The sequence below is a fragment of the Sordaria macrospora genome, chromosome 4 (assembly GCF_033870435.1).
Source record: "Sordaria macrospora chromosome 4, complete sequence".
Lineage (NCBI taxonomy): Eukaryota > Fungi > Ascomycota > Sordariomycetes > Sordariales > Sordariaceae > Sordaria > Sordaria macrospora.
The window spans coordinates 2,252,855-2,277,881 of record NC_089374.1 but is presented as its reverse complement, the minus strand read 5'-3'; the positions used below and the strand labels follow the sequence as shown (position 1 = coordinate 2,277,881).

At 54.4% G+C, this 25,027-nt stretch overlaps 4 protein-coding genes across 4 annotated transcripts; 2 read left to right on the top strand and 2 right to left on the bottom strand.

The window, feature by feature from the left end:
* Positions 1-10: 10 nt before the first annotated feature.
* Positions 11-4,475, top strand: SMAC4_08887 (uncharacterized protein). Its single transcript, XM_003349136.2, has 3 exons — positions 11-2,155; positions 2,835-3,042; positions 3,104-4,475. Exons 1-3 carry the CDS (start codon positions 2,121-2,123, stop codon positions 4,172-4,174), a joined length of 1,314 nt encoding a protein of 437 aa, XP_003349184.2. The 5' UTR covers positions 11-2,120; the 3' UTR covers positions 4,175-4,475.
* Positions 4,476-5,198: 723 nt separating this feature from the next.
* SMAC4_08888 (uncharacterized protein) lies at positions 5,199-20,568 on the bottom strand (the record flags this gene model as incomplete). The annotated part of the gene is made up of 3 exons (XM_003349137.2): positions 5,199-7,858; positions 7,895-17,779; positions 17,833-20,568. 3 exons carry the CDS (start codon positions 20,566-20,568, stop codon positions 5,525-5,527), a joined length of 14,955 nt encoding a protein of 4,984 aa, XP_003349185.2. The 3' UTR covers positions 5,199-5,524.
* A 356-nt stretch (positions 20,569-20,924) lies between these two features.
* SMAC4_08889 (mitochondrial 54S ribosomal protein bL12m) lies at positions 20,925-22,698 on the top strand (the record flags this gene model as incomplete). The annotated part of the gene is made up of 2 exons (XM_003349138.2): positions 20,925-21,566; positions 21,771-22,698. 2 exons carry the CDS (start codon positions 20,925-20,927, stop codon positions 22,098-22,100), a joined length of 972 nt encoding a protein of 323 aa, XP_003349186.2. The 3' UTR covers positions 22,101-22,698.
* A 311-nt stretch (positions 22,699-23,009) lies between these two features.
* SMAC4_08890 (uncharacterized protein) lies at positions 23,010-24,663 on the bottom strand. The gene is made up of 3 exons (XM_066090864.1): positions 24,353-24,663; positions 24,032-24,208; positions 23,010-23,955 (listed from the first exon to the last, which is right to left on the bottom strand). The coding sequence occupies exons 1-3, from the start codon at positions 24,506-24,508 to the stop codon at positions 23,071-23,073; spliced, it is 1,218 nt and encodes a 405-aa protein (XP_065946830.1). The 5' UTR covers positions 24,509-24,663; the 3' UTR covers positions 23,010-23,070.
* Positions 24,664-25,027: the final 364 nt, after the last annotated feature.

Sequence of the window (25,027 nt, the reverse complement as noted above, 5' to 3'; positions counted from 1 at the left end):
GCTATCCGTCGTGCGAAAGGAAGGAGTGTCCGGAGAGTTTAGGTTTGCAATTCAGAAGAAGGAAAGAGGAAATGACCCCACACATAGCGTTAAAAGTGGAGCCAGTCCGAGTCGAAGCAGGGTCTCCACTTCCTGTTTTGGCGGGATGAACGTGGTGGTGGCCCGTGCTTGAGCGGTAATTGAACAATCCTCTTGGCGCTTCTGTCTCGTCAAGTCGTCAGTCTCTCTCGCCTGTTTCGTTCCCGTCAACCACGCAACAGCAAAAGACGGGATCAGGCGAAATGAGACGACAGCCAGCCCACGACATTGCTTATTATCCTCGTTACGATTTCCTACAGCTGGCCATCACAACACCGATTATTGATGACCCGAATTTACCAATGAAAAGGACCAATGCGACTGCGCATCGGCTATTCCCGAAGAGGGGACCACGGCGGACAAGGACCAACCATTGACCAGGAAAGCCTGCGATTGGAAACCTAGGGGGAGATTCGATCGACGCATTGAATGGAGACACTGTTGTGAAGGAAGGACCCAATGAGTGTTGGACATATCGTACCTTCCGCATTCTGCAGTGTTGCCCTCTGTCGTCAGCTTCTGATTTGCAACCTGTTGAGTCTCTATCAAGGAACCCGGTCTTCCCGTTCCCCAGAAAACATCATGCTGCAGTCCCAAGACTTTCTATCACACAATGCTCAACCAGTCACTCTGCGTCACCAGTCTCATATATCAGGTTGCTGTGCATAGTTACACCCAAACTAATAGGTCGATCTTTTTTCTCTCTTCTTTTCTGGAGACTCGGGCAATCCCCAAATCCGCTGTTGTTAACTCAAGTATTCCCATTCAATATCTTGAACCGGAACTCTGCAACCATAACAAGAGGCTCAGCAACACGCACACACACACACACACACAATCTAACCACAACACCATCTCCCTCCAACACAATCAATCAATCTCGCACATGGTCCACATGGTCGACAGGGTCTGCTACCACACACTGTAGCATGAACTGAGCCCTGGCGAGATTAGCCGTGCATGGACCCGACCCAATCTCTGCGACTCCCAGCCACAGATTCCGCCCATGAAGCACGATTTCAACACCCATACCGTGACCCCTGGACCATCTGAAGCTACCCCATTGTCCCCATTTCGATAGCCTTGGCTTCCAGACAACCCCCTGCGCTGCCCGTCCTGCCTCAGCCCTCAACAACCGTCCTTCCTGGGACCACAGGCCAAACCGTCTTCGATCTTCACCCCCCAGCTCATCAACCTCGCTCTCGGTCCCCAGCCCAGCTGTATACACACCAAGCCTATCTAGGAACCTGCACTGTTCCCCTCGCGAACTGACGAACGAGAGGCCTGGAGAAGCGACGAGTCCCAGGATCTGACGAGACTGGGGCGGCTTGAAATAGGGCAAGGGCCCTGCCTTCTTTTTCTTTTCCCAAGATCTGGGAACCCTGATTTCTCTTGATATGGATTTTGTCGCCGACATTGTGGATAGTATTGACGACTTTTTACAACATATTCTGGGGTACTACCGGGATCCATAGTGCTGCTGTGTCATCGAATGTGTGTTGGCATTCTCAGCCTTTTTTTTTTTTCTTGCCAGCTTGGTACAACTGGAACTAGCACGACATCCAACACTGCCAACAAAAACCTCCCGCGGTCCCATCCAGACCACAGCAATAAACCTCACAATCCCCTCTGTCTTCGCCACGGCGGCTCCAGTCCCTGATCTCCTCGCTTGTCTCGTCGAATCTCTGGCTCTTGGTCGAACTTCGAAACACGTGCGTCGAGTTTCAGAAACCCGAATCTTCGTTGTCGCATCTATACACCTTTAAGCGCCGTCCACTAAGATTGCTTCCCCAGCTTCGACTCTGAAGCAGTGCGGCGCTTCCGCACCAGTCTCAGCATTCTGATTGGCTCACCCCTTCCACCCCTTCCTCAATAGCGACATCAACAACATTGATCAATACTACCTTCTATCTGCTTCAGAAGCTTCCAACGAAACGCAGCCGCCCGCCATTCAAAGCGAAACTGAAGTTATATTGCCAGTTGCCCCTTCGTCTAGACCTGTCCGCTTAAGGTGTGGACGAGTCGACTCTAGAAATTCCGGCATGGACCCAACAACAACCCTCTTTACCTTTATGTTGTGAGTTCTTCGAACTTGTGTTAATCTTTTTTCACTATTTTTTCTTCTATCTTTCCTTCACTTCGCTTGCGAGACTGCCGTGCGGTCATTCATTCGTTCCCCCATCGTTTGTTTTTGCACCTAATTCGGCTACACCCTCTCGCTTTTTCGGCAAAAGACCCGACTCATACTGTACGTCTGGAGATGTTCCACTTCCCAGTTTTTCTTTTTGGGTTTGGAGATGGTGCCAGCAAGTGTGGAGAGAAAAAAATCGGATTCCCATGCCCGATCCGATGAGAGCTGAGGATTACGGCATCCATCGATCAAAATCCCATCGATCACCACGCGAGGCCGGGGTCCAAGCGAGCGAGCCTGGGCGCGCTGGGAATCTCTCGCAGGTCAGCCTCTACGCAGCAGATCGCCCGCGCAGCAATTTTACCGAACGAAAAAAGTCTGACGGTGATTGCGCTCGTGGTCTCTTGCCTGACCTGACCCAGCTCCAGGGAAGCCATCATTATTGGCCAATTCCCGTAATGACCCTTCGCAACCCTTGGCGTGGTATTGGGAATATTGCAGCCTACCTTGGCCCTCGGAGACTTTGGTGGCTGAGGATCCTTGCTCTCATCCACTTTCACTCCTCTCATGCCCCAGCCTTATGATCTGCGCCTACATTTGCAGAGGAAACTAACACGATATATAGACGGACTCACCCCTCGGTCAAGGCTGTTCACCTGGTTGGTTCTTGGGACAACTTCGGTAAACCTTACACAATGGAGCGTGACATCAGACGAGACAGAGGCCAGTGGAAGGGATGTTACACCTTCAAGGACATCATCTGCGATGGTGACTCTGGCCGGACCACAAAGCGGAACGGTGGCTTGAAGATGGGCCAGACATATTACTTTTATGTGAGTCTTTTTTCTCCCAGAGATACGTCCGTCGGACCCTGTCACTAACCGAGACCTCCAGTACGAGCTAGATGGCGCGGCTGAGACACATGATCCTGCTCTTCCCTCAACAAATAACTGCCCATATCTCCCCGGCCAGACTGTCAACACTCTCTACGTTCCTGTCGAGCATACCCTCAGGAACCGCAGCGCATCCACCAACTCCCTCCGCGAGGAAAACTACATGACCATGAACCCAAACGACAGGTACAGCACGCCGCAACCGGCAGTCGTCTCATTGATGAACGCCGCTTCCCGTGCCGCTACCGCCCCTCTACCTGAACTCAAGCGCTCTGCCAGGTCCAACTCACCTGGTTCCAGTTGGTTCTCGCCACGCCGGTTGTTCGGTCGCAAGCAAAGCTCTTCCTCCCTGCCCGAGATCAGGGCACCAACACCTACCGATGATACTCGGAGTATCAGGTCATCCGGGTCGAGCAAGTCCAGGGACATGTCGCCCGAGTCGCTTCGCCGGTTCCTGTCTGATGATGTACTACCTGAAGAGGAGTACCAGACAGTGGATCGTCCAGCCATCACCATCCCCGATGACATCGCCGAGGAGAACGAAGATGACGATATGTTTGCCACATCTGCCGTGTCGGAATACATGCAGTTCACTGGCCTCTCTCCTCCACCATCTCAACGCTCCCTCACTCCCTCTCCCCCTGTCGAATCCGATGAGGCTCCTACACCTACTCTTGCCGCTACGGTGCCCTGCCTCAATCTTTCGGTCCCCACGCTGTCTCTCGTTGACACCAGCTCACCTCAATCCCCGGCCAATTCGCCTCCGGCTTTCTACCACTCTGACGACGACGAGGATGAGACTCCCGAGGATGACCTCCTCCCTCTTCCCATGCTCGACTACAGCACAGCCCGCAAGGCTTCTGCCGGCTCAGTCAGAAGCACCCTCTCCACCTACAGCCTTCCCCAATCTTCTCCCCAGGAAGAGAAGTCAAAGTCCTCTCTCATGGTCCCCAGGATCGAGACCAACATTCCTGTCTCTCATACATCTTTCCTTAACAGCCCTACTCCCAACTCGGGTCTGGAAGAGTTGATGAACGAGTTGGGTTGGATGGCTGATGCCATTCGTGGTTAAGCTCCACAACAACATTCGACCGATCGTTATACACACAAATTACTACACCTAATACTTTTCTCAACAATCACTCAACAATCTCAATCTATTTAGCATTTTCGGCGGGCATTCAAAATGGGCTATCATACTACACTACTTTACACTATCGCTTAGAAAGCAGAAGGGTGTAGAAAAGGCATAGAGCAAAGGCGACAGCAAGGCGGCAAGATTTGATTCTATTGTTTATCTCTTTTGTCTTTGGGTTTCTTTTGTCGGATGGGCGGCGGCTGGTGGGTGGAATTCTTTTTTTTTTTTTTTTTGGGGTTATCTTAATCGAAATGGATCGGTGGGAGGATGTAGCTGTGTTTTTGGGAGTTATATCGGGGAGTCACCACACCTGGTTGGGTTGGGCGAACGGGCGGGACATAATGGGATGGGCGATGCATAAGATGCGTCGGATTCGCGCAGTCATGAATGAAGTGGGACGAAGGATGAAAGAACAAGGAACCTAACTGGGAGGAACTGGGAGGGATTGCAAACTTGACACAAGTAAAAAAAGAATACTATCGTTTGCCAAGGAACAAAAACATGACGCTCAACCTTTAAAAACTTTCGTGAAGCGTGAAACGTGAACTGTCTGCCCTCCTTGCCATTGTCGTCGAAGGTCCACTTATTTGTACCAAATGGTCGTAAAGATAAATCGAATACAACATGGTCAGTACATTACATCTTGGGTATGCTCTTTTCACGCATCTAAGCGTGCTTGATACGCCTTTGAAGATAGGTTTTAGGTCTAGGCAGTTTCTGAATGGTTCCAATCTCCAAAGGACTCTCTGCTCGATGTGTTTCCAAGCTGCTGAGATCCCTATCACAGTTTTGTAAGTGGGCGTTTTTTGACCTTGGCCAAAGCGAAGCGTATTGGACTGTCTGGGCCTCAGATATCCAACATCTTTTTCTCAGCCTTTCACACATGTTGTTATTCGGAATTCTTTTTACGAAATTGTTCACAACACGGCACAGTGGAGAGAAAATTGATACGAAAACATGAATGATTCTTGTCTAACTTTTGTTTACCTAGCCTAAGCCCCTTTTTGGGTTTGACGAATGAGAAATTGCGAAGGAGAAAACATGATCAGTTAGGATGAATAAGCCAATCGGAACTCCTAACCAAATCAACCAACCAACAACACCAATAAAACCAGTAACTCCAAACAAATCAATAACTCCAACACAAATGCAGTCTATCTATCTATCTCTCACATCTCTTCTCCTTTTCTTTCTTCTTCTTTCTCCTTTCCTTCCTTCTCATTTCCTTTCTCATGCATACAACTTCCTTCCCACACAATTTCTTACCTCTAGACAGCTATAATCCTAAGAAGCACTAACCTCACTAAACCAACTCCTCAACAGTCCCGCCAGCGCGCCCGGTAGATCATCCAAATGATGAACAATCAAATAATACGGGAACGGGAAGCTATCCAAATACCGATGAATAACCGGCACCCCATCGCTCCCAAACCTAGCCTCCTTGAGATCCAACACCGACTGGCTTCCCTTCTTGGCATTACCCTGCGCATCGCGCGCGTCGTCCATGACGATGAACACCACCATCACGCGCTGCTCCATCGCTTCTCTTAGCAAGGGGCGCAGGCGCGCGTGATCTTTGCTCTGGACGAGACCGTCTGACAGGATGAGGGCAAGTTGCCAGAGGTCTTCACCGCCTTGGGACGCCGAGGTGAGGCGGGCGTCGCGGAAGTGGTCGATTGTGCGACGCAGGAGGTTCACCATGTCGGTACCCTCCTGCTTGAAGGTGAACTGCTGGAGGACCTTGGCGCCGGCGTCGTGGCTGGCAAAGGGGTCGGTGAGCTTGTGAGCGACGAAGACGTCGGTGCCGAATCCCAGGACGCCGACTTGGCCTACTTCTAGCATTGTGAGTGCACGGGAAGTCATGACGAGCGACTCGAGCGCCAAGCGGCCGGCGGAACCGGAGTTGTTGAGACTGTCGCCCATGGACTGGGAGTCATCGACGCAGAGCAAGATCTGGTAGGAACGCTTGGTGGGGATCGCGCGGCGCATCCAGATCTTGTCGCGCTTGTAGGAGGAGGCGATGTAGGGGATGATTTTCTTAATGTTGAGGCGCTTGCCGGTGCGGAAGGAGCCGGAGAGCTTGGTGGATTGGGAAGGGGTGAGGATCAGGCGGAGTTGAGACGACAAGGACATGGAGAGGGATTGGGTCTTGGTCTGGAAGGTGGTCCACATGGAGAGGGCCTCGTTGAAGTCGCGCTGGGGACGGGGTGGTTGGTCTTCGAGGTGGATGTGGGAGAGCTGGGTGGAGGATTCTTCGTTGATCTCCTCGTCCAAGTTGTCACCTTCCTTGGCGCTGGCCTTGCGGGCGTCTTCGTCTTCGGAGTCCGAGTCGTCCATGGCGCCTTGGTGCGTGGCGACGCCGGAGCGACCGTCTTTGCCGTCCTCCTTGGGAGCGTCGGGGACCTCGACATCTTCCATGTCCACGTCCTCGTCCTGCTTGTTGGTGTTATCCTCGGCGGCGGGCTCATCCTCGGGTAAGACGTGGTTGTTGGCATCTTCCATCTCAGTGTCGATGGCCATGGCGTCGTCCATGGGACGGACCTCCTCGTCGTTGGCGGTACCCATAGCCTGAGTGTCAGGCTCAGCATCTTCATCCTGCAAGTGCTGGAACTCAACCTTGGCCATGTCGACGTCCGGCTTCTGCTGCTCTTCCTTGTTCTCGGGAGCGTTGCGAATGTCGCGCTGGTTTCTGTACCACCTGTCGAGAGCATCGCCGAGCTTCTTGAAGGGCTGGCTGCTGGCCTCGGTTTCTTGATCTTCATTGGGGCCCTCCTGCTGCTCAGTCCTGGACTGCTCACCCTTGGAACCAGGGGCGTTGTCTTGGTCAGAGGACTGGTTGTTGACAGCACCTTGCTCGCGCTGAGCGGCCTTGTTGTCAGCGGTGTCGTCCTGCATGTCGTTCTGGTCATCTTGAGCCTGACCACCACCAGTCTTGACATCGCTGGGAGCAGCGTTGTCGTCATCCGCCTGCGCTTGGTCATCATTCAGACCGGGTTGTTCCTTCTCCTTGTCCTCTTCCTCCTTGTCCAAGTCCTGCGGGGCGTCTTCATCTTGCTCCTCCTCCTTGTCCATGTCCACATCCATGTTATCCTCATCCATAGGATTCAAGTCATCCGTCTCTTCGGCCTCAGCCTCCTCGGGTTTCTCCGCATCCTTCTGCTCCTCAAGGTTGTCCTCCTCCTCCACACCATTCGGCGCCTGCTCCTCTTCCATCTCTCCATCCTGCGGCTTCTCCCCATCCTCCAAATCATCCAAGTTATCCTCCTCCTCTTCCTCCCCATCGCTGATATCAATCTGCATATCATCCGGCAACGCCAGGGTATCCTGCTGCTCCACGTTCTGGTCCTGATTATTCAGTTCCTCCTGCGGCTGAGCATCACCCTCCTGCTCCTCACCCGGCTCACCTTCATCCTCCTCCTCTTCGTCTTCACCCTCCTTCTTCTCCTTCTTCTCCTCATCCTCCTCCTTGGCCGCATCTTCACTTTCCTCCTGTTGCTGCTGTTCCTTCTTCTCCTTTCCAGGTTCCGCAGCAGCCTGATCATCCTCATCCGTCTTCCCGCTGTCATTCTCTCCCTTCTGATCCTTCTCCGCATCCTCCTCGTCCTTACCATCCCACATCTTCTCATCAACGGCCGTAGGATCGAGATCATCAACCCCACCGGCCTCCTCGTCCATCTCATCATCTTCCTCGTCGTCACTGCCATCCTTATCCTTCTTGTTCTCCTCCTCTTCCTCTTCCTCCGCCTTCACACTGCCCATGTCGCCCTCCAGATCATCCTCGCCCATGTCGACCGCGTCGGGGTTATCCTCGACGTCATTCTGGTTCTTGTTATTCTGATCCTGGGCAAGCTCCGACAGGTCCTCGTCGTCCTTGATGTCCTTGCTGATATCCTCGGCACCTTCGCCGTCGCCGAGACCGGTGCCGCTCTGCACGTCGCCCGATTCGCCCGACTTCTCCTTGTTCTCCTCCTGCGGGGAGCAGAAGCCTTGCTTGGCGATGATGATGAAGCTGTTGCTGAGGGTGTAGCCCAGACGACAAGTGGAACGGTGCAGGTCGGCGTACTGCGCCAGGTTCTGCTGGCATGTGGCGGCGTACTGCTCGAGCATGGGCAGGACGGCGCGCAGGAGCGCGGTCTCGGCGTCTCTGACTAATGGTTGGGACAGGTCGGAGGCCTTGAGCTGGCGGAGGATGGAGTCGACTTCGGCGGTGATGCGCGGCATGGCGAGGGTGTTGATGGCCTTCTCGAGCCCTTCGCTGTGCGCGAGGAACCAGCCGGCGTCTTCTTGGCTTTGAGGCAAAGTCTTGACGGCTTCGGGGAACTTTTGCAGGGCGACGAGGATGCGGCTGGACAGGTCCAGGGCGAACTTGGCAAACTCGTCGATGGAAGTCTCTTGGAGCTCGTTGGCGATGGCGACGGTTTGCGCGCTGGTCCAGAGCTGGACTTGGCGGATGACGAAAGCCATGTCAGGCCTCTCGAGCAAAAGGGTGTTGATGCTATCGCGGAGACCGTCGAGCTTCTTTTTGGCATCGGCGTGAAGCTGCTCGAGAGCGACGGAGCTGAAACCAGTAGGCAGACGAGGCAGGTTCTCCTGCTTGGTGGCCAGAGTAGCGAACGTATCGAGCCACTTCTGCAACGCGCTGCGAACGTGGTCATTGTTTGTCTCGCCGAGCTTGCCGTGGACGTCAACCATGTAGACAGCGAACTTGAGAATCTGGACAAGCCAACGCAGAACACGGCCGTGGTTCGTCAAGTTCTTCTGGGACTGAATGGCGACCTCGCCGCCGCGGCCGGATACCTCCTTGGCGAAAGTGATGGCCTGGGAAAGAGCACGTTCGGCCTCAGCCGTGCGCGAGAGATACATGCGCTGCTTGAACATGACGTACAGAATACCCTCGAGGAAACCGATAGAGCGATGGACAATCTCGCGGTTGAGATCATCGTTATGCTCAAAGGTAGCGTGGCGGAACTTGGGCGCCAAGTCGAGCATCTTGTGGTAGAAGTACTCGATGGCGTTGAGCTGGGACTCGCTCAGGTGGGGAACAAGACCCGAGTGGACGAGCACGGCGTGAGCGGACTTTTGGCGGTCGAGGATGGTGGTGCCCAAGTTGCGACTGAAGCCCATCTCGCGAAGAGTCTTGAGAGTATCGGTGTAGAGCTTGGTCTTTCTTGTCTTCAAGTGCGCCACTTCCTCCTTGTTCTCATCAGTGAGGTGCTGGGGGGTCTCCTTGCGAAGCTCAGCCATCTCGGTGACCAGCGAAGTGATGTACTCGTCCAAGTTGCCGGGAATCTCAAGGGCCGAAGCAGGCAGCGAGCCGAACTTGCCCATCATCTTGAGGACGCCGGGCAGGTTGGTGATTCTTGTCCACTGCTGCTGGCTCTCCAGAGAAGGAATAAGCTGCGAGACAAGCGCGATAGCCTCCTGATCAGCCTGGACAGCGACCTTGTTGACGATGGCCACAAGACCCTTGTGCTCTTCCTCGGGAAGACCCTGCTCGGTGATGGCGCTAACAGGCTGGGAAAGCACACCGCGGAACTTTCTCACCAGCTTGAACAGCTTCTGATGAGACTTGCGCGCACTAGCCCTGAGCGCCTCAATGTTCTTGTCTCTCCACTTCGACAAAAGCAAGACATCCTTCATCTTCCTGTCCAAGGGAGTTCTGCCGGCAGCGATATGCTCCTTGACCTTGCGCTCGTATCTAGCATGGTAGGTGATGAAGTTCTGGACAGCATCGCGGATGATGCTCAGCTGAGGCTCATCAACCATCAACAGCTCCAACTGGTTCCTGAGCTGTCTGAGCAAGTTCAGGCGAGAAGTAAATTGACCAAGAGTAGCTGTGTTGAAGTAGGATTCTAAAGCACCCAAGAGCTCGATGGCGTAGATATATAGATCCTTGCCCTCCTGCAGCCACGAGCACGGCTGGAGGATGACGGCGCCGTAGGCGATGAACCACCAGGACTTGGCATCATCATGGCACTTCTTAGCTTCGGCGTCGAGCAGTCTCGACCAGCTGGACAGCTCGAGGCGGCGCCAGTCGCAGATGGTATCGCGCAGCCTCTCGTACAGGACGGTGGCCTTGTGCGCCTTGGTGGCCCAGCCGCCTTCGTGCCACTCGTACACATGCGCGTAGAGTTTCTCCATGGGGGTGATGATGGCGGCGAGAGGGTCGTCAATGGACATGTCGAGGACCTTGTCGCAAGCCATGACGACGTCAGCGAGGGTTTGATGGTGGCCGATTTCGTCGATGGTCTGCAGCTCCTGGAAGCGCTTTTTGAGGGCGGTGACGAGAGTGAGGGCCTTGCGGACTTCGACAAGGATGGAGTCGGTGTAGAAGTTGTAGTTGTTGGAGTCGACGTTGGCGCTGAAGGCCTTGATCTGGTCCTCGAAGGCAAGGATGGTGGCGGGCAGAAGCAAGGCGTCCATCTCAGGCTCGCCAGCCGCGGCGTTGCGCTCGGCACGGGCAATCCTGCGAGCAACTTGGGTGAGCAAGATGCGGATGCTCTGCTGGGGCTCCTGAGGCGAAAGGAAGATCTTCTCGTGAGCCTCGGCCAGCAAGATGGACAAGTCGCGGTTACCACGGGGGATCTGCTTCTTCTTCTTGGGCGCATCGGGATCCCGCTGATCCTCCTCCTCATCGACATAGTCAGGGAACATCTGATCGAACTCTTCCTGGTCAAACGCCTCTTCATCTTCGAGACTACCCTTGAAGCGGAACAAGCTGTTCTTCTGCTCTTCAGCCTTGCGATCAGCGTCCAACTTCTTGCTCCACTCCTCATGGAAAGCATAGAAGGACTCGTGCACAGCCTGTCTAAGTTGATCCGGCAAGCTGTCGATACCCTCAACGGCGATGATAGCCTGGACGAACGAAAGGAACTCGAGCGAGCGAAGAGGCAAGCTCTTAGCCTCGGCCTCCCAGACAGTACCGTTAAGGAAGGGCGTGACCTTGACCATGCTCTTGAAATCGATTTCATCGGAGCTCTTGGCGGGAACGGCGCCCTGGCCGAGCGAAAGACCCAGCTGCAGGCAGCGCAAGAAGCTGACAAGCGGCATCGTCAAGTCCTGATAGGCATTGAAGCGGCCGATGAAGCGGCCAACAAGAGCAACGAGGTTTCTCTCAACAAGCGAAAGCTCCTCGGAAGCATCCTCAGCTTCAAGAGAGATAGAGCGCAGATGCGAAGCAGCCACGTCATTCTGCACCAGAGCATTCAGAACATTGTTAAACTCTCCTTGCAGACCCCGGAGCTCCGAGTCACCAGGGCGGTAGATAGACTGAACAGCGGGCGGCTCGCCAAGACCGGCAACTTCTTCCATGAGAAGCTTGCAGCGGAGACCGGCGTGTTGGCCAGTGAAGGCGAGCTCAAAGGCCTCGAGAGCGGCGATCTGCTGCTGCAGGCTTTCGTAGATCTCGCGGTGCTCCTCCTGCTCGATCTCAGCGCGGTGGTGAGGATCGAAGATCTTGTCGGGAACGAAGAGCTTGATAGAGGCAAGAGAGAACTGGACCCAAGCGACGGAAGTATATGCCGATCGAGGCTGGAGACCCTTCTCAGCGGCGGCCAAAGCCCTCAAAGCCTTGTAGAAGTGCTTCTCAAAGATGACAACAAGATGCTGAGGCCACTGGGTGGTATCAACCGCAAAGTTGGTTCCCTGCTCAAGGAGAGAAGCGAGCTCAACGGACTCCGAATCGGTCATCTCATTCAAAAGATTCTGGAAGAAGGGCACAATGACGCCCTTGCAAGCATCGCCATGAGCAGCCATCACCTCCTCCATCAGCTTCAGCAACAAACGCTCCGTCTTCTTCAGCGAATCCGTAGCCAGAGCATCCGAAGACTTGGCAAGGATCTTGCCCATGATAGGCAGTTCGGTCTCCAAAGAGTGCAACTCGTGCATGCTGGCCGAGGAAGTGGCATCGTACTTGAGCAAAAGCGACCTGGACAGGGTACCAGTCCAAGGACGCACCTCGCTATCTTGAGCAAGCAAGCAATCGACCAACTGCAGCGGCGAAGACCTTGAAGCGCGGAGACGCATCAGAGCAACGGTGGGGAGGTTGGAAAGCACGTCAATGTCGGACAGAGCGGGCAAAACGACCTCGCCGTCCTCGGAAACCTGGTGAAGGACAAGAGCCTGCCTGAGTGCCTCGAAGGTGGAAGCAAAGAATGGCTCGTGGGTCCAAGGATGCTGACCAATTCTAGCCTCGAGGGTGGAAATCTCCGACTCGAGCTCCTTCACCAGGGCAGAGGCATCGCCTCTTCCGCTGCGAACGACAGTATACGCCCTAGCCATAGCTTCCTGGACGCTCCTGAGGGTAGCGATGCTAGCATCGGCCTTCCAGCGCAGCGAGTCAAACCGATCGGCAAGTCTCTCCATCTCAATAACCTGCTTGAGACACTCCTGATCAGCAACCGGCTCAGGACGCAGCTGGTTCCACAGCGCCTCCATACTGAGACCAGTTGAAAGCTTGAAGCCGACAACGAAGTCGCGCTCGAGATATTCCAAAATAGTAGCGAGCATCTTGCGATCATCAGCTTCCTGCAGAACGGAAAGGGCCTTCCTCAGGAGGTTAGAGCCCTGCGTCAGATGCGCCTGGAAACGGGCCTCCTCAAACTTGGCATTAGGCACGATAAGGGCCTCGAAGGTGCGCTTCCAGAAGAGCATCAAACGCCTCAAGATGGCGCGACGTTCCTTCCAGGCTCTGGACTCGTTGATGGTCTCGCTCATGTAGGCCTTGAATAGCTTGAGCAGAGAGGTCAGGAAGCGGGCGGCGTTGACGGTGGAGTCGCGCGAGAGCGAGGCGACCTTGTCGGCGATCCAGGAGCGCTGGAGACGGTTGAGCTGGGACGGCTTACTGACGTTGACCTTGTTGAGCTGGGCCTCCATGGCTGACTGTGCGGATTGGATGTCGAGGTAGAGCTCGTAGCAGCCGGAGATCCAAGCTGCGAGACCCTCGCGATCCTGCTCGAGGAGAGGGATCATGGGCGAGTTGAGCAGAGGGTGGAGAGGCATGAGCATCTTGTCAGGGGCGGCGCCGTACAGAGAGGCAACGGCTTGTCTGAGCGCACCGGCATCTTCAGCGCTGATGTAAGACAGCAGCTGAGCGAGGCGTTGGCTAGCAGCGGGAGATTTGATCAAGCCGTTGGTGGAAGCCTGCATGAAAGCCTCGAGGAGTCTGGTATCGCCGAGAGAGAGGACGTCAAATGCCAGAGGCGCGAGGACATCAGCATTCTCCGCACCGTTGAGGATTCTCGTAGCAGTGTGGAAGCGCTGCAGACTACCATCGACAGGAGCAATATTCTGATAATCAGCCTTCTTGGCCTCCCAAGGGGCACCCTCAAGGTAGATTTCAACCGAACGGTTCCTCATGGCACGCGAAAGCTCGCCATAGCGGGGATCAACAGTAAGGAAGATTCTGAAGTCGGGATGGGGCGTCAAGATGCGCGGCTCGCCACCAGGACCACTGTGCTCGTTGATGCTCAGCGAGCCATTGGGACGCTCGAGAAGGGAGTTGAGTCTATCAAGCACGGAGGCACTACACAAGTTGGCGTTGTCAAGGACCAACCAGGCACCAGTCTCAACAGCCCGGACAATGACACCGTCGAGCCACTCAAAGCGAGGGTTCTCCAGGGTCAAAGGCTTGCGGAGCATCTCAGCAGTCTCAGAAAGAAGAGGAGCGAGTTCTCCGGCCTCGGGAAGGAGATTCTCAATCATACGAAGAATATCGGGATACTGGTGCTCCCCAGACAGAGCGATAAGAGCACCCATGAGATCAACCGCAGCAACCGGTACCGGCTCGGGAAGAGCCCGAAGGATCTGATCCTGGAGGGCTTGCTTCATCTTAACAAGGTTGGCCTGGACTTCCCTGTGAGGATCAGCCTGCTCGAAACCACCGATGAGATCCATGGTGTCGACATCAGCGTTGAGCGGGAAGATCACGAGGGACCTGCCAGCCATAGCAGCCACATGGTTGAGAAGCGCGGACTTGCCGGTGCCGGAAGGACCAACAAGGATACAAGGAAGGTCTTGCTCGACAGCGATCAAGATACTCTCGATCTCTTTGAGCCTGTGAATGGGCTCGATAGAGGGGAATGGCGTCGGCTGCGACAACTGGTTGCGTTTAAGAGTAGCAAGGCCAACCTGAGAGACATAGGAGTTGATGTCGTGGTAGAGGCTGTGGGACTCAGGCTCACGCTGGAAGATCTCAGTGAATAGCTTATCGACCTCCACACGATCGCGCTCGGTTCTGAAGCGTTGGCGGATAATCACATCGAGGAAATCATCCGGTTTCCGGCCGCTGAGGAGAGCATTGTCGGAGGTAAGCAGGTCACCCCACCGGAGAGTATCACGCAAGTTGAACTCCCACGGCGAGCCCTGGGCACCGAACAGACGGGCAGTGACGACCGCGTCGTCAAGCCTGGACATGAACTCAATGAGCTTCGTCTGCGTCTCGCCGCCAATCTTGTCGAACTTCTTGGCCGTGATGTAGAGCAAATCTTCCTTGGTGAAGACATCGGAGTAGACGACGATGAAACGGTTGACAAACGAGCTAGGAAGACCCTTACGGCCACCACCCTGAGAGTGAGGGTTCTGGGCAGCAAAGAGCTTGAAGTCGGGATGGCGCTTGAAGACCTGGTCAAGTTCGGAGATGTAGACCTCACCACGATGATCAAGACAGGCGTTGAGACCCTCGAGAACGGTCTGAGAAGCCAAGTTCATCTCATCGAGCAAGACCCACGAACCGTTCTGCATGGCCTCCAGGAAGGGAGCGTTCTTCCAGCAGAAGTTACCGGCCTCGGCGCCCTCGACGGGGACATCGGTACCGAACAAATCCATCAGATCCGTCTGGTCGGACAAGTTGATTCTGGTCAAGGGTCTGCCGCAAGCACGAGCCAAAGCAGTGACAAGCGTAGTCTTACCCACACCGGGATTACCCTCAAGAAGAATAGGCTTGGTGCCTTGAAGAGCCCTGATGACACGCATGGCGTTCATTTTGGTGGTGGGAACACCGAACTCTCTGCCAGAGTTGGGGTCGGCGCTAGGTAACCTCTCGATGCTGAAGTCACCAATAGTAAGAGCCTGCTCGTCCATCTTGAGCTGCGGCTCCTGGAAGTAGTGATGAGCGAGATCAGAGCCGCACAGTTCGCTGAGCTTCTCGAGGCACTCCTGTCTCTGCATGTCCATCGTCCTGGGATCGACAGCGATCAGGGCAGAGGGGTTGGCGCCAATAGTATCAATGAAGACCATGGCGGCGCCGTGAAGAAGAGCAAGCTCGACAGAGGGGAAGTTGCAGATATTCATGAACTGGACCCAAGCCAAGATATCACGGACTGAAAGCGCCGTGGTGGACGAAGATCGGAAAGTCTTGCCGAACCAGGAAGAGAAGTTGACAATGATGCGAGAAATCGGCGTCTTCACACCCTTGAGGTTCTTCTTGTACTTGGCATCCAGCTTGGAGACAACGATGTCATGCACATCCTCCTCATCAGTGAAAGCAGGTACCCAGATCTCAGTGAAACGGTTGCGCAGGGCAGGCGACAGTTCTCTCTTGCCGAAGTCACCACCGGGGTTCATGGTAGCGAAGAACTGGAAGCCTTCGCCACCGACGACGAAAGAGTCAGTAACACCCTTCTCGGCAAGCAGAAGAGTGCGAGCAGGCTCGAGAACAGAGTTCAGTCTTTCCAGGACGGAGTCATCAGCAAGAGAGATTTCGTCAAGAAGGAAGTAAGTGCCCTCTCTCATAGCGTGGACGAGGCTACCATCGCTCCACTCGAAGAGCGCCTTGCTTCTGGCGGCATCAGATTGGATCTTGGCTTTCAACTCCTCGGGCAGCTTAGCCAGGTCATCGGCAGTAAGAGATTGATACCACGCCTGCATCTGGTCGATGTCGCCCGTTTCCTGACCAAGGATGACAGCAGCTTGCTCCAAGCTCCTCAACAAGCCATCGAGAATAGCACCCCTATTTCTCACGGGTCTCTGAGAACCAATCAGATCACCGGTCTCGGTATTCTGATGAGCGTTGACGATATGCAGCTCCTTCTTGTCAAACTCGGCAAGCAGCTGAACGACAGTGGTCTTGCCGCAACCAGTCTCACCAACCAACAGGACGGGCTCGTTGTTAACAATGGCGCGCTTAACTAGGACGTACAGGCGGCGCATGGCTCTGGTCCAAATCACACCCTGGCTGTTGTTCTTGTTACCACCAGTGCCACGGAACTCGGGCGCAATGTCACGGTCATAGAGCTCATCAGGGTTAATCTTGACCTTAAACACCTCCTCGATGACCTTCCTGACCTCCTCGCGCTCCTCGGGCTTACGGACACGCTCGGCAAGGAGCATGAAGCCGTGGTCGGCGATTTCTTGACGGGTTTCAGCGGTTCTGAGCGCCCATCGGAACAGATCTCTGAGTGTGGCGAAAGAGTTCTTCTGCTCGAAAACACGACTCTCCTGGCGGAGACGGGTGAGCTGCTTGTAGACTTGGACGATGCGGCGGCAGTCAGAGGGAGCAGTGTTGCGGCTGCGCTTCTGGAGAATGGTCTCCAATTCGCTTTCGGGGATATCGTCGTAGTGAAGCTCGAGGAAACGGTTGCGGAAGGCACGAGAAAGAACCTTTCTACCACCGTAGAGACCGGGAGGGTTCTGGGTAGCGAAGAGGCAGAAGTTCTCTGCTGGCCTGACGATCTCTTGTGTCTCAGGAATGAGAAGCTCACGGTTGTCATCGAGAAGACGGTTGAGGGCCTCCAAGACATCGGTGGGTGCCAAGTTCAGTTCGTCGAGAACAATCCACGATCCTTCCCTCATGGCCTGAACCAAGATACCTTCCTGGAACTTGAGCTTTCCGTTGGAGTCCGAGACGTAGGTGCCAAGGTACTCCTGCAAGTCGGTATGTTCGTGGTTGTTGATTCTCACGAACTTGTTGCCGGTATAGTTGGCGAGGTACTCGATCATACTGGTTTTACCCGCAGAGGTAGGACCCTGGATGAGGATGGGGTATCTGCGAGTAGACGTAGCTCTAACCAAGTTCAACAGATTTCTTTCGACATAAGGGGTGATGACATAGTCTGGGCGCTCGATTGGTGTTTCATTGCCCTGAAGCAACCAGTACTGATGGTCTTTGGCGGTGTTCTTAAAGTTGACGTAGTTTCTGCCATCCACAGGCCTCTTAGGAGGATTAGTCAAGATGGAAGCCTTCTTCAGCAGATGTTGCTGGATAAGTGGCATAACCGTCCGTTCCGATTCCTCGCTAAGCAAGGTTGTAAAGCCCATGCAGAAACCTTCATAAACAGCTCTTTCGAGGCCGTAAAAGGGAGCCACATCGTTGGTGTATGTCAAAACGCGGGTCAAAGTACGCAAACTGAAATGCGGCACCTCGTTGGCCTGGTCCACCAGCAGTTTGGCCTCAGCTCTCTTCTTGATCTCAAGGTAAAGGTCGGCAATGTCGTCGGACAAACGATCGATGCTGCTGTTGTTTCCCTTGAGGTACGTTTTGATGATGGTGAGGAGGTCCTTCTTGTCGCGGTCAGGACTTTGGACGTAAATCTCGGTAAAACGCTATTGTCTGGTAAGCTGCTGTCATCGAACTGGGAGGGAACAGAATAACTTACAGATCTCAAACCCATGGGAAGATCTCTCTTGCCCACATCAGTGGCAGGGTTCATGGCACCAAACACGCGGAAGTTAGGATGGGCCTGGATTCTCTCAATCTCTCCCGTTTCCGAGAGCAGAAGAGAGGGATTGGTCTGGAACAAGCCAGCAATGCTTTCCAGGGTATCAGGAGAGGCCAAGTTGATCTCATCGAGCAGGACCCAGTCACCGTTTCTCGCCGCCTTGACAATCTTGCCCTCGACGAAAGCAAAAGCAAAGCCACCAGGACCAGCCGCAACCTGTCTATCGAACTGATCGAGACTCTGGGAAAACAAGTCCCAGCGAGCTTTGAGATCACGCAGGCGCTGAAGCTTGCTAGACTCGGTCTTCCGACGCTTGGCTGGGCCTTGCTCCTGGTTCTCCTCGGCGACCTCTGCCTCTACGGCCTTGGCTGCTTGCATGCTCTCGAACTTGGCGAGGATTTGCTCGAACATCTTGGGGGCCTTGCGCCATTCCTTGGAAACCTCTCTCCACCTGCCCTTGGCGAACTTCTTGTTGATGCCGTCCAAGTAGGCCTTGTTCTTCTCAGCAGAGACACCAGTCCTCTCGAACAGGTCCTCAAACTCCTCCTTGATAGGCATGGCGAGGGTCTGTGCGCTGACAGGCTTGAAGCCACCCAAAAGATCACCAGCTTCACTCTGCTGGGACAAGTTGACGGCGACAAGTTGGTGACCAAGCGATTCCGCCAGCTGCTGAACCACGGTAGTCTTACCGATACCCGTCTCACCGACCAACAGGAGTGGCTCCTTGTGCCTTACAGCAACCGCAATCTGCTCCAACAACCGCTTAGCATGAGTGGTGGTGGCGAAAGGCCTCTTGTTCTTGGCTCCACGGGTTGTTTTCCTGCCCTTCGCAAACGAGACGCGGCCGACGGTGAGTCTCGACTCGTTATCCTCCAAGTCGGGAACGTAGCTCGTCAGGTAGTGCTCAACTCTCTCGGGAGAGAGATGCATCTCCTTCGCAATGACACCAATTAGAATATTACGCGCGTTAATCTCCTTGACTCCACCAACGAAAACATCGGCCGCCTCGAGGAACATGCGGTCCCGGGTGGTGTCGGTAATAGGCTCCTCGCCAGTCTTGCAGCCGGAAGCACGGAGAATCTCATCTAGGCGCCCGCACCACTTGAGGAGATCTCTTGTGCCGAGTGGCCGCTCGAAGACCATGCGGCCGAGCGACAGACGGGTCGAACCGCTGGTGGCTGCCAGCAACGCATCAAAGACCGCCAACACTCCCGGGATGTACTTGTGAAGCAAGGGGTATCTGCTGTTGATGACGTCCTTCAAGTCTTGTTGAGGAAGAGCCTTGACGTGGGCAAGCTGCCAGAGGCGCAGTCCGATCAGGCTGGGTAGGTTCTCCTTGTCGTTCATGCCGAGCAGCGTCCGGACAGTAGCAAATATGCGGAAGCCTTCGGTGGCCTGTATGCTCTCGCCGCGTCCGGGAATCAGGAGCTCTCCTCGTTCGATAAGGGGCAGCAGTGTGCTCATGACTTCTGTTGGCGCGCGATCGAGATCCTCAATCAAGACCCATCTTCCCTCCCTGACCGCGGTGGTCAACACACCTGGGCGCCACGAGAAGGAGCCGGGCTTCGAGTCGGTGGTATATAATCCAAGCAACATCTTGGCATCGGTTTGCTCGTTTAGGTGTAGTGTCACTAGTTGCTTCTGCTTGCCCAACTCGCGTGCAACCTCGTGAACCAAGGAGGTCTTGCCGGAACCGGAAAGGCCGTGGAGGAGAATAGGGCCCGGTCGTTGTAGGCATCCAGTGAGGTTCTCGAGGTTCTCAACAGTAGTCGGGGTAAGGGCGAGTGTGGTGGGAGCAGTCACAGGGCCGAGGGGACGCGGGAGGACCGTCTTTCCATATTTGACAACTAGAGGAGTGAGGCTCTGTTCTGGAATGGTTGTGATCTTGGATTTGACAGTCGTATCATCGACCTCACTAGTCTGGGATTTACTGCGAGAGTTCTGAATCTCTTCACGTCTAGCATCTTCGTATAGGCTGAGGAAGGCATAGTCGGCTTCGCGCCCGTCGAGCTCTGAGACAAGGCTGGTATCTTTGGGTATATGCTTTTCGAGGAGAGCTTCGAGCTTGACATCGGCGGCATTATGAAGCTGGCAGAAAATTCGGACGGCAAGGTATCGGACGATGGGGTTCTCGTGTGTGAACAGGGTCTGTATTTGGGAAGGCTTTGACAGGCCGGCGTAGGTGCGCTTGTCAAAGTTGGTGAGCCTCCAGAGGGCTAGGAGAACAATTGAGAGGTCAACTGGGCGGATGGAGGCTAGGTCAAGGAAATCAAGAGGTTTGGGTTCTGAAGAAGCATCGTCGTTGTTGCTGTTGTTGTTATTGTTGCTGCTGTTGCTATCACCACCAGAAGCTCCTCCTCGAAGATGCGACACGAGAAAGACGGACAGCGACGGGGCGAAGGGCAATATCCGTGCGAAAGCGGCAAGGACTCGCGTGTCGAGTTTTGGAGAAGACAGGATCCATCGGGCGCAGATGTCGGCAAAAACGGACTCGAAGTGGGTGAAAACACGATCGGTGGCTGTCGAGACAAGAGCGGCACTGGCGATGGCGTCAAGGAATTTGGTCGATTGGTGATCCTGGATCATGAGCAGCAACTCTGGCGGCAAGAGGTCCAAGGTGGTCGCATCGCTAAGGAGCGACGCCCTCTGCTGGCTCACATCGATCACGGCCATATTGGCCAGGGGAAAAGCGACGGACGGCTTGTTGTGAGTGTTGTCGTCGTTGTCGTCGTCGTCGTCGTCGTTGTTGTTGAAGACGGTTGATGTTTTTGTTAGTGTCTTTTTTTTTCTTAACTTTTTTTGCCCATTGACCCTTCAGTTCGCTTGAGTGCCCGTTTGGAACTTTTTCCCACATGAAATTCCTTATCGCATTGAGTGATAGTGGGGTGCATGCTAGTGCTAAGACTGCTAGCCGCATGTAAGTCGGCTGCTGTGGCGGCAGGCAAGGGAGCCGCTTTCTTCAAAGTGCAGTGCACTGAGTGAGATGAAAGAGTGCGGGTGGGACGAACAGCGGCAGGGGCGCGTCTGGGATGACAGGGGGCCATCTTTTAGCGCGTTTTCAGTGGGCTTCAAGGTACGGCGGTACCTCAATCCCCAGACCCCCGCGGGGCAGGCAGCTTGTGTTTTCCCCTCCAGCTGCAGCTCGGGTCAGCCAGCCGCCAGGGACAGAGCTCTCCCAGCAAAAGCACCCAAGCTGCCAACTGCCAGTGGTGGGTCCCAGATTTCGCAGCACCCGGGAGCGAGCGACAACGTCCCCAAAAAAATATCTCCGTTTTAGTTGTACGGTTCGGTTGTTACGATCCTCGAAAGTCGACGTCGACGGCAAGCCCTCCCTCACCAAAGAGAACCTCCCAATCCGTCCGCCCCCGCGCGCCCTCTTCCCTCTTCTCCTCCTCCGGTCCGAGTCCGACTCCCTCCTACAAACCCACCTCCACCAAAACACACACACACCCAACCAGACCAACACAATGTCTCTCTCGGTTCGCTTCGCCGCGCAATGCGCCGCCCGCCAGCTCCGCGCATCCACCCGGGCCTCGAGCTCCCTCCTCGTCCAGAAGCGCTTCGAGTCTACCGCCGCTGCCCCTGCCGTCAACCCCAAGATCTCCGCCATTGTTGACCAGATCAGCACCCTCACTCTTCTCGAGACCTCGGAGCTTGTCGCCAGCCTCAAGGTACGCCCGAGTTAATGTCGAAAAGCCGGAGCCGGGACCCGGGACACAACCCCGGCGCATGTTTCAACATGTCCCGGGTGTTTCACGCCCCGACCCGGCCCGGCTCCGGACTTTTATACATACCTACCTCTACCTACCTACCTCTACTCAAGTTGGACTGTACATAAACATATTACTAACTCCTTCCCTTCCGCACAAAAACAGTCCCGCCTCAACATCCCCGACCTCCCCGTTGGTGGTTTCGCCGCCGCCGCGTCCGGCCCCGCCCCCGCCGCTGCTCCCGCCGAGGAGGAGGAGGCCGCCCCTGCCGCCGCTGAGAAGACCCTCTTCACGCTCAAGCTCGAGAAGTTCGACGCCGCCGCCAAGCCCAAGGTCATCAAGGAGGTCAAGAACCTGCTCGGCCTCTCCCTAGTAGAGTCCAAGAAGTTTGTCGAGAGCGCGCCCAAGGTCATGAAGGAGTCGGTACCAAAGGAGGACGCCGAGAAGATTGTTGCCGCCATGAAGGAGCTTGGCGCCGTTGTCACCATGGATTAAACTTGCTGCTTGCTGCCTCTCTCTTTGATGGAAGGGCTGTCGGTATGGTTTTTCTCTCTGTGTGATGGTGTGGTTTTGGGTGGAGGAGGCGCCCGTGTGTGTGTAAGAGAGTTGTGTAGGATGATGGTCACGTCGCCCCCCGACAAAAAAGAACCACATGAGGGAATCTTTTCCAGACACAGATGCCGGAAAGACATGTCTTTTTTTTCGATAATGATGATCATGACGGAGAGAATTGGAAGAAATTCCAGGGCCTTGGGAACATATAGAGGGGGGTACCCGGTCTCATCTTACCCATATATATCCTCGTGGAAGAAAGAGGGGGGCGGACGCATACATTCCTCTCACAACGACATATACCACCACTTGTACGTGTATAAAAAGCAATGAAACATGTAACATTATATCATACCACGAACGAACTTGGGATGGATAGAAGAACGGGTTGCCAGCGAAAACAAGAGAACTCTGCCATGACATGCTGAGCTAGTGATATCAACATTCGCTTTGGGGATTGAACACTAAGAGAGCCTCTGCCAGCAACATGACACCGCTCTCAAGATAGTGCTACCCACTTTCGCTTTTCCGAAACCATACAGAACTGAACACCCAAACTAAAACACAAACGCCATCCCATGCATATCGATGTACGTGTTTGTACCTTGATCCTCTCCCCACCTACTACAACATCCCCAACAACCTCCTCCTCGCCATCTTCAACTTCCTCCTTTCATTCCCCGTCTTCTTCCCAGAGCGGAATTTCCACCTAGTACAAGTAGTACCAGTAGTACCAGTAGTCATCATCTTCCTCAGTTCGTTGGATTCCCCTTGTTGAAGCTCCGAAGTTTTCCAAGGTCATCATCAGCAACAACAGCTGCTTTTTTTTTTCTTTGTCAGATTCCACCCTGAGGGCTTCTTCCTCTTTCTCCTCCTCTTCCTCTTCTTCTTCCTCTTCCTCCTCTGTTTTCAACTAGGCTGAAGTCATGTCAACATCTTGATCCTCCTTGTCCTTGTCATTGTCCTGCTGTTCTCTTTCCTGCTGTTGCTGCTGCTGCTGCAGCAGCAGTTCTTTCCTCCTTGTCATTTCGGCGATTTCGGCGCTGATTGACACTGGTTTTCCCCCTTGCTTTCCTCTGCTGCTGTCGCCATTCTTCTCTCCATTTTTCTCCCCAATTCCACTCCCATTCCTGCTATCCCCATTTTCCCCCCCACCCCCATTCCTCGTATCTTTATCTTTCCATGTTCCGTTTCCGTTGCCATTCGCAGCAGTGGTATTATGCCCACACCCACCCCCCGTAATCCCCGCCTGCAAGCTCCTCTCCCACTCCTCCTGCTCCTCCCACATCCCCCTCATATCGTCCTCGCCTAGCTCCGACGTCTCGTCCAGCAACCGCTCCATCTCCTCCCTGCTCGGCACCGCCCAGATATTCTCCCTAAGTCTCTTGTGCCTCTCGCGGTCCTCTTCGATGCGCTGCTCAACTTGTTTCTTGTCGAGGCGGGGGGCGGCTGTGTTGATGCCTCCGCCGCGTTTGTTCAAGTTGCTGTGGTGACTGGAAGAGGAGGTGCCGGCTGTGGTGTTGTTGTTGTTGTTGTTGGCTGTGGCTGTGGCTTTGGCGGAGCCATGGGTGGAAGGGCCGGCGGTGGTGGCTGTAGGAGGTGGGGGAGCGTGGATGGCGGTTTGCGAGGGGGGCATGTTGGCGTCATAGCCTGACAAAGAGGAATTGTTGGCAGATGGGGAGAGAACCAAGTCCCCTTGGGAAGAAACGTAGGATTCGCCACGTTCGCGGAGGACTTCAAAGATGTCGGTTAGGATGGTGGCGTCGAGGAAGGATTTGGCGTGGAGGGCTTGGAGGACCTGTTTTTGCGTGTCAGTATTGGCCGAGAACAGAAAAGAGGTAGGTAGGGGAGGGGAGGTAAGGGGAAAGACAGACCTTCCGCACAACCTTGACATTAGCCGCCCCCGACCCGTCATCCGGCGCCACGGCATCGACCACCCGAATAATGTCCCGCTGCATCATGCGGATGTAATCCTCCTGTCCGTCCTTGTGGGCCATATCGAGAAAGTGCTCGATGAAGTACATGATGTTGGCTCGCATGTTTAGGTTGCTCTGTTATCCTGGTCAGTAAAATGTCCTGGAGAAGCCAACGAGCCGTTTGAAGGGATGGATAAGGTTGGTTGGTTGGTTTGGCATAGCATCCCGAAGCGGTTGTTGAATGAACAAACATGAGGGAACTGAAAAAAAAAAACATACCCTTTCAAGTTGCTCCAAAATGCAAGAGTGCAAGTCCTCGGCCAAGTCCTTGTGCCGAAGAGCATACTGGGCTGCTTTTTGCGAGGATGTCACCGAGGCACTTAGTTGTCGGAGTTGGTTGGTGAAGCGCATGCGCACCTCGAAAGGGTCGGCCATTTTTGCGTTGTTGGTGATTTATGATGTTTTGCTTTGAGATGTTGGTATGACTTGAATTTTTGGCAATGTAGTTGGGAGAAAAAAAAAGGTCTTGTATGAGTGGGATTTTGTTGTATGTTTAAGTTTGTTGTTCGGGTGTAAGTGAGTTGTGGTCGAGTTACCCCAATTGTTTACGAAGCTTGAACTTTATGCAAGTACTTCTCGCCTGCCTGCTTGAAGGCGCTTGCATAAACCTGTACCAGTACCTGCTTTTGACTTCGAAAGAAATCACTCAGACAGATGTAGGTGAGGCTGACTTTAACTTCGAATTGTCAAGGAAAGCAAATTGATGGTACATTCATGAATATGACAGGGCACAAAGGCACCCCAAGGTTAGGTAGTTGTCGTCACCAACAACACAAGAAAGTCTCCAAGACAATCCGTGAAGTGTTGAACGTAAAAGGTATACCACACTAACCCGCATATAGCAGGCGGTGAACACACTAACGAGGCGCTAAAAGCTTCTCGGTACTGTTAAGG

Excerpts from the sequence above, each read along its gene's own strand:
- SMAC4_08887 (XM_003349136.2), top strand. The coding sequence starts at position 2,121 with ATGGACCCAACAACAACCCTCTTTACCTTTATGTT. Across the intron at positions 2,156-2,834 it reads ACCCTCTTTACCTTTATGTT|ACGGACTCACCCCTCGGTCA; the intron begins GTGAGTTCTTCG and ends CACGATATATAG. Across the intron at positions 3,043-3,103 it reads GCCAGACATATTACTTTTAT|TACGAGCTAGATGGCGCGGC; the intron begins GTGAGTCTTTTT and ends CGAGACCTCCAG.
- SMAC4_08890 (XM_066090864.1), bottom strand. The coding sequence starts at position 24,508 with ATGGCCGACCCTTTCGAGGTGCGCATGCGCTTCACCAACCAACTCCGA. Across the intron at positions 24,209-24,352 it reads TTTTGGAGCAACTTGAAAGG|AGCAACCTAAACATGCGAGC; the intron begins GTATGTTTTTTT and ends CCAGGATAACAG. Across the intron at positions 23,956-24,031 it reads ATGTCAAGGTTGTGCGGAAG|GTCCTCCAAGCCCTCCACGC; the intron begins GTCTGTCTTTCC and ends ACGCAAAAACAG.